Source organism: Rhipicephalus microplus, chromosome 6, assembly GCF_043290135.1.
Source record: "Rhipicephalus microplus isolate Deutch F79 chromosome 6, USDA_Rmic, whole genome shotgun sequence".
Classification (NCBI taxonomy): domain Eukaryota; kingdom Metazoa; phylum Arthropoda; class Arachnida; order Ixodida; family Ixodidae; genus Rhipicephalus; species Rhipicephalus microplus.
This window is the reverse complement of record NC_134705.1, coordinates 86,475,205-86,497,121: the sequence shown is the minus strand read 5'-3', so window position 1 is coordinate 86,497,121 and position 21,917 is coordinate 86,475,205. Positions and strand designations below refer to the sequence as shown.

At 46.9% G+C, this 21,917-nt stretch overlaps 1 protein-coding gene across 1 annotated transcript; it reads right to left on the bottom strand.

The window, feature by feature from the left end:
* Nucleotides 1-1,249: 1,249 nt before the first annotated feature.
* On the bottom strand, nucleotides 1,250-17,749 carry LOC119167516 (fumarate hydratase, mitochondrial). Its single transcript, XM_037419009.2, has 10 exons — nucleotides 17,487-17,749; nucleotides 16,337-16,462; nucleotides 14,451-14,561; nucleotides 13,801-13,977; nucleotides 13,313-13,468; nucleotides 11,084-11,195; nucleotides 7,866-7,946; nucleotides 4,771-4,974; nucleotides 2,362-2,578; nucleotides 1,250-1,767 (listed from the first exon to the last, which is right to left on the bottom strand). The coding sequence occupies exons 1-10, from the start codon at nucleotides 17,601-17,603 to the stop codon at nucleotides 1,560-1,562; spliced, it is 1,509 nt and encodes a 502-aa protein (XP_037274906.2). The 5' UTR covers nucleotides 17,604-17,749; the 3' UTR covers nucleotides 1,250-1,559.
* Nucleotides 17,750-21,917: the final 4,168 nt, after the last annotated feature.

Below are 21,917 nucleotides of genomic sequence, written 5' to 3'. Positions count from 1 at the left end.
ATGCTCTGTTGCACGTCAGATGGGCACAAGCAGCCCTCCGTACCTCATATTTAAACGAAAGACGCTCCCGAAAGGGGTCATTTTCCCAAGTGGTGTGATCGTGCGGACCAACGAGAAAAATGGGTGCGCGTTACAATCGATGCAGTCCTTTTTTTTACTGTCATGGAAACTGGGTGCTCGTTACAATCGAGGACGCGGTAGAATAGAGTGAATACGGTAGATAGCTTCCCGTTTTAACATTGAAGGAGCTGCTCCTCTGTGGCTCAGTGGTAAACACCTCGCACTCACGATTCAGAGGTCGCAAGTTCAAATCCGCGCACCGGAGTCTTATTCTGGATTATTTTTCTTTCATGCGTTTACATATATATAGATACGTATAAATATACGATGAGTGCTGGCGACTCCGATGTCGACGACGCAGGCGGTGGCGGCAAAATCTAACCAAGAGTGTCCATATAACTGCTATCGCAATAAAAGAACCTGCGTTACAGTACCCACACTCTCTCGCCATCCAACAGAAAGTAAGACGTGCAAATGTCGCTGCGATAGAGTTCCCTGTTTTGGGGACACGCAAAAACTGCATTCGTTTGGTTAAAAGTAACATAACTTTCCGACTCGTTTTCGCTTTCCGGATGCATGCAAAAACCATACTCTTTACTCTCGCAGTTTGCTTGCATACTACGAAAGTGCCCGTCACTTTCTATGCTGTAAGCCAGTCTATTGGAGATTCCTCCGAATCGCCGCTCGACTGTCATCTTCATTGGACGTCAACTTGTCATGCGAGACATTACTTATGAGTTCAGACTAAAATGTTAGTAAACAAGCAAAATCTCAAAAGTGTGTGCATGGCGATACAATGCTTACTTGATCAAAGGTGACTTTTGTTCTATGTTTTCACTTGAAGTCACTTCGTGCACTTATTTTTGTAACGGGTAATTTCAGAAGTCATATAAGCTTGTTTAAAAAATATATCGTAGAGTTATTATTGAATAAACCATGTGTATGTAACAACACAAAAGATATTGTTGTAATCTTGTGGTCACCCTAAAAAAAGGTACAATTTTTTTCCTGAAATACATTCACCTGAAAAATTTAAATCAGCAATAAAAGAAATCAACCCTGGCAGCTTACGTCTGGAAGAAAAATTTGACCATTGAGAGGTTAATGTGGCTGTTTCTCATCATTGGTTTTAGGATGTGAAGCCATGACTATCTACCATGGCTTCCATGAAGAACAAAAGCAATAGACATTGCATCCAGACTCCTTCATTCCACAAAATCATTGTTCGTAACACAAAACGACGCATAACTCGTCTATAGAAAGATGTACATTGCTGAGTCTTCGGTCAGTCCTCGCATCCAGAAGTCAAAGCACAGCGCGCGAACCGGAGCAGTGTAAATGCACTCGGGTGCACAGACGGCAGTGTGGTACTTTCAAGCGCGGATTCGACGAGATGAGAAGACAAAGAAAGGTGTTCCCGTATGAACAGAGGAACACTGTCACCGGTGCACCCTTGTGAAACGTTGACGGCTTGGTATACTTCCCAGCATATGTGCCCTTCACTTGGGTCCCAGCATGTCCTTGGGCTGGACCCACTTGTCGAATTCCTCGGCGGTCAGGTATCCGAGCTTGACGGCACTCTCCTTGAGCGTGGTGCCCTCCTTGTGCGCCGTCTTGGCAATTTTGGCCGCCTTGTCGTAGCCGATGTGCGGGTTCAACGCCGTCACCAGCATAAGGGACTCGTTGAGCAGCTTGGAGATGCGCTCCCTGCAATATTCGGAAAAGAGGCAGGGTGTCGATCGTCACAGGATGACGGTTCAGCACACAGCTTCAAACCTGAGTAATAGAACGTGACATCCATGCCATATGTTGCCACCTTGCGTTGACAAGAGGATGTCAAGAAAATCTCGGAAACTCTTTCATTAACTTTTATTGTGTTTGAAACTAGCTACAAAAATGCACTGTAGTTTCTATCAAGCACGTAAAAAAACGTGACTGTGTTTTTCGATGTGCAGGTGACATTCCCGTTGCATATCCATGCCTATTATTCATTAATTTGCACGAAGAGGCCACAATAATGATGGTCTATAAGACAATAAAAAATGGTAAAACTACAATAATTACTTTTCAATAATTGTGCACCTATCAAAAGGCAGCTGCAGTTGCCAGTAACTGAACACACCCCCTCAAACTCGGCAGTGCAACATCTTACCTGCTAACCTGGCCCTGCAGATGCAAGTTGCAACGATAAACGTTAAAGAGACTTATAACAGTGCCACCACTATGAAGAAGTTTTTGCAGTTCAGGAAAGCTGCGTGGCAGGTTTTCCACATTATCTAACAAACAGAAGGAAGCGCTCACTTGTTCGGCACAATGCCGACCACACAGTGGTCCGTGAAGGAGACGCTAGAGTCTGCCAGGAGCCGCACAGAGCGAAGCACGTTGGACACGATCAGTGGTTTGAACACATTCAGCTCGAAGTGGCCATTGCTACCCCCAACAGTGACAGCAACGTGGTTCCCCATGACCTGGCAGGCTACCATAGTGACGGCCTCGCACTGTGTCGGGTTCACCTTGCCTGCAGAACACCGGGAAGAGGCAGAACACAATATCGGCAAGCTTTATACTTTGTCAGGCAGAGAATCCAGCATGCCACGCAGTGGGATGAGTTTCTGCAGAAGCCAAGCTAATTGCAATTGGCCAACAGGCCTGGTGTCGCACGTGCTTATTTTCCACAGCCAGCTACTTGTTTTCACAGCATTACATACATGCAATTGTAGGACCCTGTCATTGCATACAACTTCAAAAGGCAGGGGCACATCTTCCTCAAATACCGGGGGAAATGAGCCAGCACCAGTGGGCATGCACTCTAGACTAGCCCATTGGAGACCCGTTTATCTTTTTTAAATAATTATTTCGATTTGTATCAGCAGCTTAACGAAAAACAAAAAAGCTTCTGCCTCATGGTGTGTTTAAGGGGCACCCTAAGCTATGGATAGGTTTATTTTCAAGACTGAATTTTTTTCACTGCATTAATTGAAAGGCTTCGCCGGGTGTCACACAGCTACCTAATGGGCTAATGTCGCGAGTCAGCCAGCCAGCGACTCCGCCGATCGGCTCGTGAAGGGGGGCTGCTTCATTGGTAGCGAAGGCAATTGGCAGTCAACCTTCAGACATTTGACCAGGGTCTCTTCTGTCTTCTTAAGTCTTATGTTACTATTATTTCCAGTTTTTTTCCTTTCCCCCTTTCAGCACCTCTCAAGCAGAAAAGGTGATAATGCATGACAGCAAAGTTTATTACTCATCTATGTCATGTCTGTCAGCTGACCCAGCAAACTTACCGTATTTACTCGCATAATGAATGAACTTTTTTTCTCTAAACATTGGAGCAAAGTTGGGGGTACATTTATTATGTGGGGCAGATTTTACGAAAACTTTTTTGGGATGAGCAAAAAGTCCGGTAATGGAAAAAAGAAAGTTAGGTTGCTTAGCCTTTCGCATTTGACATACGCGTACACTGTTTGGAAGCAGCTTCTTTGTTGCACTTTGTTCATGTTCACTAGTTGGTGGCAGCTATCTTCTGCAAGCTGTCCCCACGCCACCTGCGCATGCCATAAAAGCATTTCGCGGCTATCTTTTCTCGCAATCGTTTAATCGCAACAGTGGTATCTTATGTGATCCTGAGGGGCGCCCAGACACATGCACTACGAAACTACAACGCACTTTGCAAACTTCGCGTCCTCTTCGCACAATGACCGCGACGACGCCATTGACATTGTAGCAAGTAACCAACATTGCAGCAAGCTGCCCTCGAAGCAGCAAAACAAACCGTCGCCTCACTTCCACATGAAAAGTTCCTGTACGCGCAGAGAACAAGTGAAGCGAGTATCAGGGGTGCTACCATGTTGCGGAAATCATCACGATCTTTTCTGGATGACAAGCGATTCTTTTTTGGTTTTCCAGAAACCTGCGACACGATAGCGACAAAGGACCCTTCGTGACAGCAAATCCTCGCGTCGTCGCTCGAAAATGGCGTGTACGTCGTTGGGTCTTAAAGTTTTGTACTTGCACGAAGCGACTGTTGGTTGGCGCGGGCAGTTTCATGGCCTTCCCTCGCTGTGGGCTTATCAGCTGCGATGTCTTTAGACTCGCACAGTTCGTGAACTCCGCTGTGGCGTACAGATAAAAAAAACGGGGGACGTGCTGCACACAGATAGAAAGAAAAACAATATGGCACACAGCGATGGGCGAAGGCGGGAGGGAGCGAGCCAAAGCAGCCAAGGAGGGTCGGCATAATAATAAAAAACAGAAGAGATCCAACAGGTAAGGAGGCGCCAGGTGTCAGTTAGCGTGACTGCAGTGGCTGAATGTAGGGGTGCATTTATTATGCGGGGGAAAAAAATAATTTTGATGACTAAAAGTGCGGGTGCATTTTTTATGCGAATGTGTTCATTATGCGAGTAAATACGGTATTTCAAGTAGTCCGCCACATGGGCATAGCGAGGATATCATCTATGAAGAAAAGGGGAACTCGCATTACATCACATAGAAAAGGGGACAAATGTCGGTGTGGTTTGTGTGAAGGCAAGTGTTGGTGCTGCGGTGGAAGAGGGAATACAGAGAGGAAGCAAAAGCCTTTTGCACTCCCCCCTTCCCCACCGAACTGCCACCATTCGACACCTCTGAAGCACCTGCTATGCTTGCGGATCTGCATGTGCACCTAAAGACACAGCAGCAGAACGGTCACTACAGTTCTGCAAATGAACAGACCTGGCATGATGCTGCTTCCCGGCTCGTTTTCGGGCAGGGAGAGCTCGCCGAAACCGCACCGTGGTCCCGATCCGAGGAACCTGATGTCGTTGGCTATCTTCATCAAGCTGCAAGCAAGCACGTTCAGGGCGCCAGACACCTCGACCATGGCATCATTGGCGGCCAGCGCTTCGAACTTGTTCGGTGCCGTCACAAAGGGCAGGCCTGCAAGAACAAATAAACCACCCGGTAAGAGACGCAGCACAATGTACAATTCTGTCAAATACTACTGCAAAAACCAGAACATAGTTGGAACTCAAAAAAAAAAAAAAACAATGAAAAGTTGACTCTCATGTTATATACCGGTCATTGGCAGAAAAAAATGTGGAAGTCTCGCAACAGTGGGCAGCTCAAGTCTAAAGCCTCCATTGCCATCAGAAGCATCAGCAGCAGCGCCGTTGGGCAAGGCTAGACAATGCCTACAGTGTTTAAGCAACGCCATTTCACCTCGGTTATGTGCTGTCAGTCTGCTGTTTTCTGTTTCATTTAGAAATTAGTGGTAACCGACGACAGTTTATGATAGGCTTTAAGAAAAAGTTATCGAGTGTCCCGAAGCGCACGGCAACCTGGTGGCACAATGGGAATTCGGTGCATTAGAGAAAAGTGTCCAATACTAGAGGAGCCAAAAGCAGTCCATCACATCCTGCAGCAACCAAAAAAAAAAAAAAAACATCGTTTCGTGGGCGGACTGCAGTGCACCCTGAACTGGAAACACTACTCACCGAATCCGTTCAGAAGCTACGTGCAAGGTCACTACTCGTAACAGCGGAGTGCATCCGCACAAACGCTCTCAAGATAGCGCGCGACTCTGGGCTCACAAGGGCACAATTAAAGGACTTGCCATTATGGGCGCACCTATTTATGAAGCAAAAGGGCTTTGCACTGGGGTGGCGGAATTCCGTCTTTTCGCAAATGCTGTATCAGTAACACATTGGATGGAACGGAGGACAACGCACTCTAGGCGTTACTAGTGAAATACAGACGTCGTCGAACTCAAGTTTGGACGAGTCTGAGTGACAGCACTTTGTGGCTTTCTGGTGTTTAACTACATAAGATTGGTGTCCAAATAATAAGAAATATCACCACAGTGCAGCTGGTTGTGTCGCGTATTCACCAGGGTAAGGGTGTGTTGCGATACTTTGCGATTTTTTTAAATTTTATTTTCGGAAATTCAAAGTTTGAGAGGTCAACCTATATTCCGGTTCAACCTACCGTAAAAGCCCGCAGTTTAGCTTGGACCCACATATAGTCCGGGGTGTAATTTGGGGATAGCAAGCGCAAGAAAAGAAGTATACCTCAAGTGAAATGTATAGTGACTAGTTGGGTGAGTTGGTACATTCCTAACGAGCTTATGGCACAAAGATACACAAGAGAAGGACAAGCATCTTTCTCTTGTGTTTCTTTGCGCCATAAGCTCGTTTGAAATGTATAAATGCATTTTTTGACACACTTAATTCATCGTCGTCATCGGACGCACTCTCTTCCGAAGCTCCCTTGTTGGAAATGTTCTCACACAGCACATCATCTTCAGTCCTATCAAGTGTGTTTGAGATGGAGCACGTTTTGAACGTCGCGGCAAACGAGCACCTCGAAAATGCAGGCCCAAGCCTAGACTATCTATGAGCACAGCATCGCTGACGTGGACCGTTTCAGCCGTCCGGCAGGGGTCACTTCTGGTTCTCCAGACCTCATCTACTCTGCATACAAGCGCTTGACATGATCCTTAAATTTCTTATTAAGGCACACATTAAGCGGCTGCAGCTGTGATGTCATCCGAGCTCGGTGCAGAAGCCATCGAGCACAAGCATCAAAGGGAGCCCCAGCAGTACTTTGGGCCGTCGACACCACACCGACTGTCTCCAGTCAAGCACAAGCGATTCGCCCATCCACCCCTTGTCCTGGCAGCGGACGGCGACATTTTTTTGGGAACTTCTCCCCCTTCGGCAGTGTCTTTCGTTTGAACACCACGTAGGGTGGTAGCTTGCAAACGTCTGCAGTGCAGGACAACATTACAATCACCCGCGTTTTTTCGTTTCCAGTCCATTGCACAATAACTTTCCTGGAGCATTTCTGATGCACCGTCAGCGTCGAGAACATATCCGGGTAGACCGGCATTTGATCCCCGTTGCCGATACAGCCCAGCTGAAAAGGGACACGTTTTCACTTAACACAATTACATACCTTTAAAACTTCACAAGGTTCTCTTTGTAGCTCTTTGATAGCTTTTGCGAGACCGACGAACGCCGACGTAGGGAGAACCCAGCGCGGTCCATGAAAAGCAATGCTTGCTCGCTTTGAAATCCTCCGGCTGAATGCCTTTGTCCCAAGCAATCTCCATTGCCTTCGCTTGCAGCAGCTCGATGTTAACAGCGAGATGTGCAGCTTGCCGCTCCCACACAAAGTCTGGGAGTTCTCGTTCTACATCGGGAAACACAAAAAGGTTTCCGCTTTTGGTCCGCGGAAACATTTTTGCGGGCCGCTGCAAGCAAAAAGGGCGTCCTACTGCTTCCACCAAAACTGCGAATACTCCGCTCATTGACTGCTGCTCTGCTGCACAGTTGCCAATGGTTTCGGCAGCAGAGATAACTTTCCTTTTAAAATAAGCCGAGTACTGCCTGCACGGTGCTGACATGGTGTAAAATTACAAGAGCAAGATCGTGGCCGTCGTTATGAGCGCCAAGTTGAAGCAAAGGCCACTGACCACTGTTGCATACGAAGGTCTGTAAGACCGATGCCTGCTACTGCCGCTGCCACAACCTAGTACCTAGCACAAAAGTGCGTGAACACCTGATGATGATGATGATAGCACTGCATTATGCCGAAACCAAAACTGAATTTCGGCCGAAAATTCTTGGGACCCGCAGATAGTACAGGCCCAAAATTTTGTACCCTAAAATCTAGAAAAAACACCGGACTGTATGCGGGCTTTTACGGTAATATTCCAGTATTTATGGTAGGCATGTACTATGCAGGTAATGTTTAGTGGTGCTGCTGATAGCATCATGCGTTAAGGAACGAGATGAAAGGCTTGCATGCACGAGACACTATCGACTCACCCGTAAACTGAGAGACCTTTTCGGCCACCTTCTCGGCAAAGCCAATCCTTGTGTTGAGGCCTGTGCCGACAGCCGTGCCACCTGCGAAACAAATGCACAAGTGAAATCAATCGCAAGAAATACAACAGCCTCATATCATAACAAGAAAACTGAACAAACGACATTTGCAACAGTCTTGTGATGCTATAAAGATTCTTTCATCAGAAACTATGGTTGTCAAATGTTTTCAAACAGTTAAGCTCTGAAAGCTCAAGGTGAAACGTCAGCTGTACGCAAAAAACACTCCACGTCATTGCATATCACGCATTGGTACAACCTTCGCGCCACTGCTTATCAGCCGTACCCACCGACAGAGATAGCCCAAGCAGCCGCTGCACCCAGTTTGCCTGCCGCACAAGCCCAGTACGAGCGACAAAAGACCTTGCGCTTTTACTAAGGGTGCCACAGCTAGCTTTGCAAGTTAGCTCTGGCACATTAGTTTGGACATTCTTGCACGGTCTGCGAAAGACTGTGGTTCGATTCATCTTTATATGCCCTGGAAAAAACGCCACGTTAAGACTAAGATCAACCAGCTTTGCTGTTTTCTTTACGTGGCTAGTGTAACCTTTTCGTTCTTTGAGAAAGGCTATAATGAACACATCGTGATCAAAGTGTGACATAGATCAGGTAAATGAAATAATAAATGACTGAATCAGCTGTTATTTATGAAGAAAGCCCTATCTATAAAAGAGAACTGACACCTGCTTCAATGAGCACCCTGCTCTATCTGCCCCTGCCAGTATAACTATGCTTCAATTTTGGATCATGTCAAGTACTAATCACATTTTTTAACACGAAAGTGTTTTATGGCATGGTTCATTACGGCTCTGTTGACGTACTTCCGTCACAAAAGTGACCTTGAAAAACATATGCTAAGAGATTGCAAAGAAAAAGTCAGAAGGCAAACATCTGTCATGCGAAACCGAACCAGAATCTTCTCGATTCTCAGCGCCCGGCGCTCTCCACTATGCCACACAGCATACGTTGTCTGGAGTGCTAACGGCAAGCCATTGGTACACACCATACAACGTTTAGCAGTCCCCAGAGCTTCGAAACTTCAGCGCGCTTTTGTTATCAGTTGAGAGATGGTGTGACAGTCTCGTGTACGATGTGCTCTCAAGGTCGCCGCCTCCACGAAGTGTGGTCTCTCCTGCTTACACTCTTATCACACTCATAATTCGGGAAAGGATGAAGGTCACTTTGCAAGCGGCCATGATCGCATTTACGAAAAGAGTTCGCTGCTGACATAGGGCGCAGGAAGGATTGTGACAGTTGTTAGTCTGAGCTCGTCCTTTGTATGCTGAATTCGTGTGTGCTTTCTGCTTGAGGTGTGCGCTGCAAGTTTCGAGCTGCTTGCTCTTCTTAACGTGACTTTGCAATTTGTTGCTGTTGCTGAAGTAATACACAAAAAACACTCAACTGCCTCTGTAAAGACACATTTCACTTCCGTGTTACGCAGATTCCTATATAGAGAAATCAACCACGTTTTTTTTTTCTTTATTCTACCAAATGGCAGCCAAGTCGACATTACAACTATATAAAGTACTAGCTGCTCGTAATAGTCATATAGATCAGCAGCCATGAATGAATAATTCAAAAACAAAGGCTAACTCATAGATCACTGAACAGCATCAATATTTTTTCTTTATGTATTGAGTCAAGTTTTTAAGACATTCTACTGCGATATATCGCTGGTCATCAAGTTCCTATCCACACGACAGACCCAATCTGTGTTTTCTCCGGCGGACGGCGCATCACGTGAACTCCCGCTGCAAATTTTTGCCATTCGTGCCGGGTCCGCAGACATCGCGGACGGAAAATGCCAAGGCCTTTCTCGCAGTTGGATTCGCACGAAAATACACAACAAATTTAGCTGAGGTCACCATTACAGGTCTAGCAACAAGTGCTGATTTCTGGGCTGACACCCAGATGCTTGTTAGCGATGTAGTCATTTTGCGAACAAGATTGTTTTGCAGAAAAGATGGGCGCTTTATCGTCTGATTTCGCTAATGGGACAACCATTGCAGCTAATCGTCACTTTCTTTCGACCTCCATATTGACTTCAACTTCGAACTCAGCGTCATAGACTGAAACATAAGCCTTCAATATTTCTGCTAGCGATGTATGGGTTTTCAACCTTTAAACTGCTCGTGCCATCTAGAGAAAATAGGAATAAGCAAGCATTCCCACATTATTACGAAGTCTGAGATTTGGCAGCACTCGCGCTATCGCAGATCACCGAGCTCATGTTCTGCCAATAGCAGTGCTTGCTATAGCTCTCAGAAAAGGAGTATGGCGCTCGGGAACAGTATCAAATTGTTATGTATACATTGCCGCCGAAGCTTGAGGACACAAACCTAAAGCCGACACAACCATCAGTTTGGGAATAACAGCCCACGCAATGCACGATGAAGAGCTTAAAGATTCGAAGCAGACAGTGCCGCCATGTTTTTTTTCTCCAGCACGTCCGTCTGCTCACTTCGTACACTCATCATCTAGATGTGTTTCGCAGTCGAACGGGCGGCGGAACGATTGTCTACGAAAGAGATTTGCACAAATATATCCGTCGTGTGGATACACGCTAAGGGTAACTGAGTGGATTCCCAGAGAAGGCAAACGCACGAGGGGGAGACAGAAAGTAAGGTGGGCCGAGGAGATTAAAAAGTTCGCTGGTATAATGTGGCAGCAGGAAACACAAGACCGGGTTGATTGGAGACTCATGGGAGAGGCCTTTGCCCTGCAGTGGGCGTAGTCAGGCTAACGATATCGTACCAAGTAGGCAACATACTACAATGTCACCTTCAATTGTGTCACACTTCAACAGATTTTTATGATTAGCATATCATCAGAAATAAGGATTTGTCAATGTGCTCCCCCCTCCTGACATGGCCTACAACCACGAAGCTCCACAGGGACACTTATACCTGCGGCAAGGCTTAATAAACCTGCTTAAATTATACGCCATGCTTAGCATCTCAATAACTGCAGAGCGATTAAGCGAGACGAGTACGAGAACGAAAGTGGTCATTTTGCACACAAGGCCCAGAAACCATGCGATCACAGATACACAAACTACACAGCTAGGCAAAATGACAGCAGAGAAATGTGGCCAAGCCATTTTGCACACGACAACTCTATTAATGCAGTTGGCAGACGAGGCCCGATTGGCCCAAACTTACCCGCAGCGAGGTAGTATAGACGTGGAAGCGTCGCTTTAACTCGCTCAATGCCGTATTCAATTTGGGTAGCGTAACCGCCAAATTCCTGGCCCAAGGTCAGAGGCACAGCATCCTACATTAAAAAAAATGAAACACAAGGCATGTCTATGAATATACAAGCATGTCATCGTTACTACCGGCCGACATTTAGTTTACCCATGACAAAATAAACCACGACTTAACGAAATCCACAATGTAGTGAATTTTGGAATTCCCTAATCTTAGCTCCACAATGAAAACTATCAGCTATATTCAACGCTGCCCACCGTCATCGCTGTCTTCCCAAAGGGAATCGGCATAAATGCTCCATCCAATAGTGCTTACTCATACAGTTTAACCTCTTTATAAGGACACGCACCATTCTTGTCCTTTACACAAGATGTCCCTTGTAAGCAGGGTACCATCTTCTCATATTCTGATAACCCCCATTTCGATGCAGGCACACTGGTGTCTCTCACACCCATTTGCGTCTTATATTAGTCCCATCACAAAGGGGGTTCAACTGTACTCTTAATATCAAAAGCTCTTCGCGAGTTGTAGATAGTTGATGTTTACATACAGACACATCTCCATAGCTGTTTTGGATTGCAAACTGGAACGACCTGGTAAATTTCGTTGGGAATAATGACACTGCTGCTCCGCCAAATTCAGATAGTAACAACAAATTTTTAGCTGTGAAAAAGTACTTATGGTTCAAGCAGAACTAACCTAACACAATTGCCCTTCACGGGTGACGGTTCTGTGGGTGCCGCTGACATTTTTTCTCAGGTTCTGAGTAAACACTCAAACATCGTCATAACAAAGTTGCATCATACAAAAGGAAATAAGTTCATTATATCATTAAATTTCTTACAAAGGTTATTCCTAAAACTGTATCTATTGCAAGACTATTTTTTATTCACTTTGTTATAGCCAATATTTCATTATATCCATGTTCATTATATAGAAGTTTGAGCATTGTACTTTTTCTATATTTAGTACACTAACTTTGTGCTGCACTTTCCGTTAAACAAGACCCTCATACATATCAAACAAGCACCTGGTCTTCCATGACAAACGAAAAATCAGTAAACATTGGTCTATATAGTACGTTTTCTCATTGAACTTTTGCTTGTAGATGTTGCTAATTCAATGTCGCACTCATATCTATTGGTCGCATAAAAGTCAGCTGTTCGGCCCAACATTCCAAAATACTGCCCCACAAGGATACTACTAAATCAAACTTGCCCACAGCACCACTAATCATTGTTTTAGTGTCAAAATGAATCGTGCAATGAGGCATATTCTTTAACACAAGAACTTAATAGTGCCTGTGACTGAATGACATACACTTATACAGTGACTGTTGCTCCAATCATCACATCGAAACAATGCAGACAAAAAGGCAGGATATTAGTAGTACGAACAGGACAGATGTTGCCCTATATCAAATTCAAAGTTCCTTACTGATTAACAATAAGCTGATCATTTATGCATCTGTCCGTTTGTGTACTCTTTGTCCCACCGTCTACTCTTTGTGATGAACCAATGCTAACGAGCCCTGTTTAGGAATCTAATAATGCTCTCTTAAGGCCACATGCTGGGGTTCGAAAAAAAAGACCACTATCAGAACAAGCAAACACAGTACACACCATTGTGCAATGAGCACATGAACATTTATGAATAGCTTTCACGTAAAGGTGAGCTTGCCAGCCGAATGTTTGAAATAACTACCGTAACATGACAAACAACCCAATATAATGCCAATAAAGCACACAGAGAACATAACACACACAAAACAACAGATGATACACAATGTACCCCCAAATACTGCAAATGCAGCATCAACAACAACGTTAGGCTTGCCAAGAGAGCCTACAGGAATGAGGCATAGTATTGCACCGGTAGACCTTTCTGACAGCAGGCTATCGCTAACCACACAAAGCCACAAAAGCAAAGAAGTGCTTGTCCTCATGAGCGCGCGTGACCTCCCAACCGCCAGGTGGTGCCACTGCACAAACACAGCGCCAACTCCTGCCCGTCCATGACAGAGATAAGCTGATTTGCCAGATGTGCATGTGCCATGAGGTGAAAACGACTTCACCGGGGGTGCCAACATCCCCCCCACCAATGAGGCATTTTCCTTAACAAAAGACCAATCTGTACTTAACAGTAGTAAGCAACAAGTACCACAGCATTGCAAAGTCTCACCTGAGTGTGAGTACGGCCAATCTTGATAATGTCATCGAACTCCCGGGACTTGGTGCGAAGTGCGTCGAGCAACTTCTTGAGTGCCGGCAAAAGGAGCGTGTCGATCTCCATGGCAACCGCAATGTGCATGGCTGTCGGGTACGTGTCGTTTGAACTCTGCAACAAGCGTTGTCATAACAATAAAAGGTGCAAATGTACTGTGAGCAACAAGCACAGGTGAAGCATAGGGAGGTATGTTCACTTTGTAGCATCGCTAGCAATAGTGATGCAGATGGGAACAAGTTGACGAACTATACAGGAAGCAAAGGCTGGCTAATGAATTATTGCATCTGGCTGTACTTCTATGTCGTGCCCCTTGTACAACAGTGCACATAAAAGATGTTCCGAGTATTCCAGGACTTCAAGTAGTCAAACAACAATCATGCTGTTCTAATATTCACTTGCTCTAACGCGGAATGCGGGAGTTGCGCAATGCAAGGCCATCCCACCTGGCTTTTGTTGACGTGGTCGTTAGGATGAACAGGGCTCTTGCTTCCAAGCTTGCCCCCAAGAATTTCGATGGCCCGATTGGCAATGACCTCGTTGACATTCATGTTGGACTGGGTGCCCGAGCCCGTTTGCCAGATGACCAGTGGGAAGTGCGATTTTAACCGCCCATCAATCACCTGCAGAGAGAAAAGAATGACCACTCTCAGCACAGCTCAGGGGCTGTATCGTCACCACACCTCAGCAACCTTATGACAATGCACAAGAAGCGTTGTCAGGTCATTTCAAAACAAACAGCACAGCCCCATACCATCAGTGACTTAACATGAAATTAGCTATAAATTGGAAGCACGTGCATTCGTGAGAGGCATTAAGCTCCACAAGAAATCTGTCCGTAGCGAGACATCTACTTGTCATAGGCATCCAGAAAGCTGCATACCTCTAATGACCTTTCACGACTGCAATCTTAAGTGCACCGTTATTGTTTCCTGTACTGAAATGATTGCTGGTCCCCAATTAGTACATAGTCCCACACAGTCCTTGGTTGCATTTCCGAGCTTATGCATTTTAGGAAAAAAAAGTTTGCAATTGCGAAAAAATTGCAATTATGATGCGACCATATGACGAGCAGCCAAGGCCAGAACAAACAAACCTCATCGGCCGCTTGTGAGATGGCGTCCGCCAGCTTAGAGTCCAGGCCATACTCCTTGTTCACGATGGCCGCAGCTTTTTTGAGGATGCCAAAAGCTTTGATGACTGGAAACTGGAAAACATTGACAATGCAGGTTGTTTACAGTTTTTGTAGAGGAAAGAACAATCCAAGACAAAAATACCAAGACCCCGCGTCACAGACTATCTCAGTGTGACGATTTCTACTTCTAAGTCACTTGACGAAAGTAATTTGACACCAGATTCCCTCATACGTACATGAGCCAAAGCAAGCCAATTGTAAGGTACATTGTTATATACAACTTCAATGAAAGCGATCAGATAATGGAGCCAAGGATGGTATCGGGGACGTTAACTGTTTGAAGTGCTTCGTAGTAACTGTAATATAGATGGGAACAAAACAAAAGGGATTAAAAGACAACTTGTTGCCGAAAGGGACTGTACCTGCAACATCCTGACGAAGTATACAATGCTCCACCAATAGCGCTGCGGTGGCAGTCGTTTTTTCATCCTATTTATTGGGTATTTATTTGCATGCGAACCTGGGAGTTAGCCCTGCTCGTAGCCACGACCGCATGTGTGGAAGGTTTGGCTTCAGTCATATTGGCAAGTTGTCTTCTTGTCCACTTTACAGCCTTCACATCTATATCGCAATTACTACAATACACTTGAAATTGTACAATTAACATCTGCTATACCTTCCTCGGCTTCATTATCTGCAGGTTTTTAGTGAGGTGGCGTCAAACAAAAAGATGAGCTCTCTAAATACTCATCTTCTTTCATCTGTTGTTTCATACAAGCAGCTTTGAACTTATTTCAGGTATTTCTGCATGTTTGGTCAATAGCTGTGCAGCACACTAACTGTTAGGTCTTTGCTCCAACACCTTGCGACATTTACATACAGCATCTAATTTGAGCTATTATGTCATGTCAAGCACTTAGAAGGCTTGTAAACCACCCAGAGGTAGAAATTCAGTTGTGGGAGAATTGTGCATGAGTGTACAACAAACACAGAGCCGTGAGAATATTTCGAAACAGTGCAGTAATAGCGGAGTTAGACAAGTTTGATTGTCAAAACCGTGACGACCACTTCTTTCACTCTTTCCTGCGCTTCCCTCCGCTGGCGTCCTCTTCCATGCCACTTTTCCCTTTCGCCGAGCGCCCCTCCCAATCTCGCGTGGTTACATCCTCGCCGACGCGCTGCTTGATACACCGTCAGCTTCCAGTTGCCGACAGTTGTGTGCTTGTTGGCGAACCATCCGGTAATCATGCCGGTATGGAGCCTAGCTGCGTTGCGCACATGCCTTCAATGGATTGCCAATGCGACGGACCCTTAAGGAGACACGCTGTGCCCTGCCCATGTTATAAACGCACGCAGGCAACACGACGAAAAACAAGCAGCACGGACAGCTGCTTGCAGACTGACCAGAAGTCATAGGCTTTTGCTCGACAGCATATTTGGCGTATTTGACTCGGTGCACCAGAAATGTGGTGCGGCGCGTCATACGGAGGCCCGAAAGGAGGAGGGATTGTTTCATGATATATGTGGCCCGCCGGCGGCCCGCAGCACTGCCACTTGCATAATCGTTGATCGCACCGGCATTCTGCACTCGATGCTCGCGTTTACTTGAAATGCTTGAAAAAATATTGGAGGTGGCTTACGAGCCCTTCAACTATCTGGAGCGAAATCTTGAGGAAAGTGTGGTCCTGCAGTAAACTACAAAAATTTGTCTGTAAAATACTTTATTTAAATAATGATAAGGATACTCATTGCATGAAATACACGTGCCGATTTGAAAGTAGCCTTTTGCTCTCAAACAACACCAAACGCTCAATCACCACAGAAATTCCCTTCTCCACAACACCTACCGGCATCCTTTCGTTCTCGCCACCGATGTCGAAATTGAGCATAGAACGCATAGTCTGCGCTCCATAGTATTTGTCGCTCGGCACCTTGAGTTCACCAAATGTGTCAGACTCGATCCGATAGTCTCCCTGCAGATGGAAAAAAAGAAAGGACAGGGGTAAATGAATGCGTGGCACATGACATTCGAGAGAAGTGGTTTGGTGCAAGCAATATTTTCAATGCTGTAACACTTTTTAAAATTTTTTTTCTTCAATCTACCGGCACGAATTCTCGGCAATATTGCTTAGAGTGCGTGCCGTTCGATTGCTAAATGTTCATTTGTGAACAGGAACGAAAGGTACACTTTTTATTACATTGCGGTGACTGCAACTAATTTTTGACAGCTAAACTGACTTGCCGAAGTGCGTTTCGTTAAAAAAAAATGACGACTACGTACGCGCAACTTGTGCAGATCGATGTTTCACATTCCTCGAGCCCTGCAAGCTGTTCAGAGTTCATCCTAAGACTGAGAACGTTTTTAGTGATGCCCTCTCCGTGATACGGGGAGCTGCGAGTGTTTTACTGCACACGTTCTAAGTGCAGAACATTTCGTAGTCGCACCTACTCGCAAATCCGGCGTCGACGGTGTCGCCGACACCACCACTGCGCATGCTCGCGTCTCGTGCCGCATGCTCGCGTCTCGTACAAACTATAGTTATAGCGCGAGTACAAAACGACGACACAGAGACAAGAAGGAGACGAAGGATTCCTTGTCTCTGTGACGTCGTTTTGTTCTCGCGCTATAACTATCGTCATGCCATACCAACTAGCGCGCAAGCTGCCACACTTCGTGCCAACTGTCGAGTTCCCCCCGCGGGAAGATGCTGGCGCCTTTTTACACCACATCGTCACTTACCGATGTCGACGCCGAGACACTGAAGACGCGAACAACGAAAAGTTCACGAGACTTAGTAGCTCGTTTACGATGCACTTCTGTAACGTAAGGTGACCAAGCTCGTCCGATGCGCCGGACGGCGAGAGAGCGATAAAAACCCGCGTCCTTGTCCAGTCGCAGCGCACCGATGCGCTCACGCCGGCATTTACGCGATGTGCTGGACATATGCTCGTCTTCAGCAACGTTCTCGACGTCTACTAGCGTGGTTGTTCACGTACCGATCCGGCGGCTGCCGTGCTGCTAGCAGACGAGTGCAGTAGGGCCATGTTTCCTCGGAAAAAGTTGTGCCGTGCTGTGCACCGCAGTTGCGAGACGAGGGACACTGGCAGCTTCATGGCTGTTCAAGCTCCGATAACGGCACGTGATAAGTGCGAGGACGAATGAGGAGGGAAAGACTCGCGTTGTTTCTTCAGCGTCAACGGCAATCGGGCGCTGAAATTATCCTTGCGCAACAGCGAAACTTGACCGACGACTCTCTCGGATGACCTCCCCAACCTCCCTCTTCCCATGTTTTCTCGGTGTAGAGGTCGCTATATAATACAATACTTCAAGCTAAGTTTTGGAAGAGCAGTGGAAGTGAGAAGGAGACAAGATGATCAACTACAGGAAAATTTTTACTCAGGAAGGCAAATAGACATAGCTACTAAACAAATTGAGAAAGTAATCGCTGAGAATAATAAATCAGTGTGGACATACACGAATATGATTACACTGTTTAATCTAGAGCTTGCTAAGGCACGTGACAAGTCACCCCGGAAAAGGAGACAGAAAACCAAGAGTTTGTGGGATGAGGAAGTTAAGGCAGCCATATCAAAACGTCAGGAAGCCTCTAGGGAACACAGACATGCTAAGCAGTGGGGTGAACCGTCAGATCATGTAGAAAGAAAATGGGACATCTTTCTGAGCCGTAGAAGGGAAGCATCCCTTCTGATCAATGAAAAGATTATAAGGAAGGGGGCTCAGTGGCTGGCAGAAGTACATAAAAAAGATAGAAAGGCAGCTGCGAAATTTCGGAACCATCTAAACTCCCTAAGAAAAGAGACAAGTCTAGAACAGATGTTTATAACTACAGATCAAGGTGCTAATTAAGCTAGAAGGGGACGAAGCTGTTGAATATATAAGAACAAGGGTGACAGAAAAATTTCAACAACGAAGTACCTTATGCACCACAATAGACAAGAATTAATCAAGTGGCGCAATGGCTCCATTTTCACAACGAGAGTGGGAAAGGGCTGAGAAGAGGATTCCTAGTAGTACCGTCAACAGGCTGACAAAGACATTGGGTCCGAAGTCTAAAAGCAAACTTTAATAGAGGCAGTGAGCAAAATAATAATTGATGGTGAAGTCCCCGATGGATGGAAACTTAGCAGGATGAGCATGATCTATAAAGGAAAGGGGGACAAAGCTGACATAAACAACTATCGTCCTATAACAGTTACATCAGTGGTCTACAGGCTGGCGATGCAGCTTATAAAGGAAATACTGCAGGCATGGATAGATGATGAGCGGATGCTGGGGGAACTACAGAATGGGTTTCGGCATAGCCTCCTATATTTTTTTGTGCCCGCGCATTAGCGCTAAATACATACGCGCCATCCGTCCCTTATAGTTTTGGCGCTCGCCGCCAGATGCCGCACCGATCCCATAATAACAGCAGACGACGCGGCCTATGCACGCTTGCGTTTATGACGGTCTAGAAACCGTCTACATTGCATTGGATTATGCGTATACGTTAAGAAGTGCGCACACACCAAATTTTTAACACAAGCACTGTATGCAGAATGCAATGTGAGCTTTGTTATTTGATTTCGCGCTCAAAGCTTGAGCACTTTTCGAGACAATGGTTTGACATGAAAATCTTTTGCCAAGTCGTGTTTGTCAGTCACACTCGTCGCGAAGTTCAGAAAAAGTGGGCGGAGAAACTTCACGAGCACAACCTCCAAAAGTTTTTTATGATGTCCCGGGGTCGAGCACTTGAGTTTGTCACGTTTCTGTAGTATTTGCGCGGCGTTGTCAACGGCAGCCTTCAGTGGCTGATTCATCTTTCTCGCTCTTGCGAGGAAAACTTCCGCGTAATTCTTTAGAGAATTTAGAACCATTACGAGCTCAGTTGACGGATACAGGAGTACACCTGGGTGGATATCTCCACATTCAATCAGAACATGCTCCGCCGTTTCCTTATCTTTCCCGCAGCATGTGCATTGTTCTTCTTCTTTACTGAATCTTGCTTTATAACTACGCGTTCTAAGGCAACCCGATCTCGCCTCAAACAGTAAAGCGCTTCCCCTTGAATTATCGTAAAATGCCTCCCTCCTTATTTCATTTTTGCCCTTTCGGTAGTTACTCAAAGCCGGTTTTTTCTCCATAGCTGCCATCCATTCTCTCGTTTTGCGCCTCGGCGCTCCGCCAGGAGCGCTCGCATCCCATAATAGCTGTAAAGGCGGCATAATCCCATAAAGGCGGTAAAGGAGCAATTGCGAGAACCGCTGAGAGCTGCCGAGCACAGCTGTCCTTCCCGGCCGGTACTGACTGCATCCACAGCAGCGCAGACGCATTCGGTGGATGTCCTGCAGGAAAGGGATCAAGCGGTGGTGGAGTCGGAGGGTGGCCGGCCACTGCAGTCGGTGCAGGAGCAGTTGAGCTATGCGGTCGTTGGTGAACAGAGCGGCGAGGGTGCGCAGCGGGGTGGCGGCAGCTCCTCTCATACCACCGGCGAGGCGCAGGGTCTTCCCGAACGGACCCACGAGACGGGTGGCGTCGGCGAGACAATGAATCTGAAGCACGGGACTGCTGCTGGACTCGACGGGAGCAAAGCTGACGACCAGTCTCTCACAAACGCTCAAAATAATGAACAAAGACCGGGAAAGTGGAAGAAAAACAAAAAGGCTGCTTGCCGCTACACACCCGAGGTCCTAGTCGTTGGTGATGGCAATGCTCCAAGAATCGCGGGTGAGCTCCGAAGAATCTGGGGCAACAGTGTGCTCGTGAGGCAGGTCTCGGAGCGCAGGATGACGGCGGACAAACTGCAGCACCTGCTTCAGAGCCGCAGTGAAGGGGAAGGCCACAGCGCACAGCTGGTGGTCGTGCACGTAGGGGTCCACGATGTTCTCAAAGGAGTGCAACATGGAGATATTGCCCAGAACATCCGGCAGGCGGTGACACCGTATGCGAAGAGGCTGGTCATCTGCTCCGTCCCTGAAGTTAACACGAGAGGCAAGGCAACGCAGGCAAGAGCAATGCTCCTAAACGCAGAGCTAAGGAAGATGAGTGGAGCCGTAAAGGCAAAGTTTGTCGACCTCTCTAGGATGCTGGCAGGAGAAGGACGACTAGCCCAGGACGGCATTCACTACCTGGCACATACAACACGTGAAGTTGCGACCCAGCTGGTCCAGGAGACACGAAATTTTTTAGGACTACGCGAGCCTCACGGGAACAGGGGCAAGCCAACTCGCAGACCACCTCCAAATATAGGATCGAGAGTCCCCATGCCCGCCCTGGAGATACATTCCCCATCCCCGGAACCACCCAAGACCACAAGCGTGACCACCCACCAGGGGGAAATCAGGGCCGATGTACGGACCACCCCAGGGCAAACCCTCCGCGAACACACCCAGCCGGTTTACGCAGCAAACATGGCACAGCTGGCACCTTTGAGCACACCCCGTCCACCGGGGACGAGTTTGGCTCCGCCAACATGGGGGCCACATCTGGGCACTGCACACCCTACGAAGACCCCGTGGCAAGCATTCAGGCTCAGCGCAAGCCCCGAGCTGTATCAAATGGTTGGGGAAATGGTCCGCCAGCAAATGATGCGCCAAATAATAATGCCGAGTCAAATCACCCAATGATTCTGAAGAGCCGTCGAAGACACCACCACCGCAAACGCACAACCACCAATGTAAACGTTGGTTTTCTCAATCTTCATGGGGCGAGAAAGGCAGCTAAGTGGGCTGAGCTGTATAAGACGCTGAATAGCGAAAAGATCGCTCTGTATGGTGTGGTGGAAACTCACCTACGAGAGTTGGAAGAGCCACCAGTTGACCCCGAATGGCAGTGGGTGGGCTGCAATCGTACAGGGGATTGCCGCAAAGGAGGCGGCGCTGGTGTGCTGTGGCGCAGCAATACAGCCTGGATGCCAATGAAGGGTCCTTGTGCCGAGCACATTTGGGTTTCTGGGACTATTCTTGGTGAGCCAGTTCTCTTTGGTGTGGTGTATTTAACGGTGGCTAGTGGACCACATGACGGTAACGACAAAGTCCTACAGTGTATCATTGAAGATGTGAAACGGTGGGGTGCAGACCGCGAGGTGTTGTTGATGGGAGACTTTAACGGACACATCCCGGCCACTGACGGGTACTTGGATTACAATGGGAAGCTGTTGTTGCAATGTGCGGAGCAGCTCTCTTTGGAAATCGTTAACCTTCGCACTGACTGTGAGGGATGCTTCACATGGTGCGCTCGTACCAGCCGCTCTACCATAGACTATGCTCTGGTGACTGCAAAACTGGCCGCTCGCATAGCACAAGTGCATATTGATGAAGAGGGCCAGTTCAGCCTTGGAAGTGACCATAATCGCATACGGCTGTTGTTCTCTAAGGGCGGCTTTCGAACAGGCTGCATGTCACCTCCACCCAGGCGTGGCATGTACT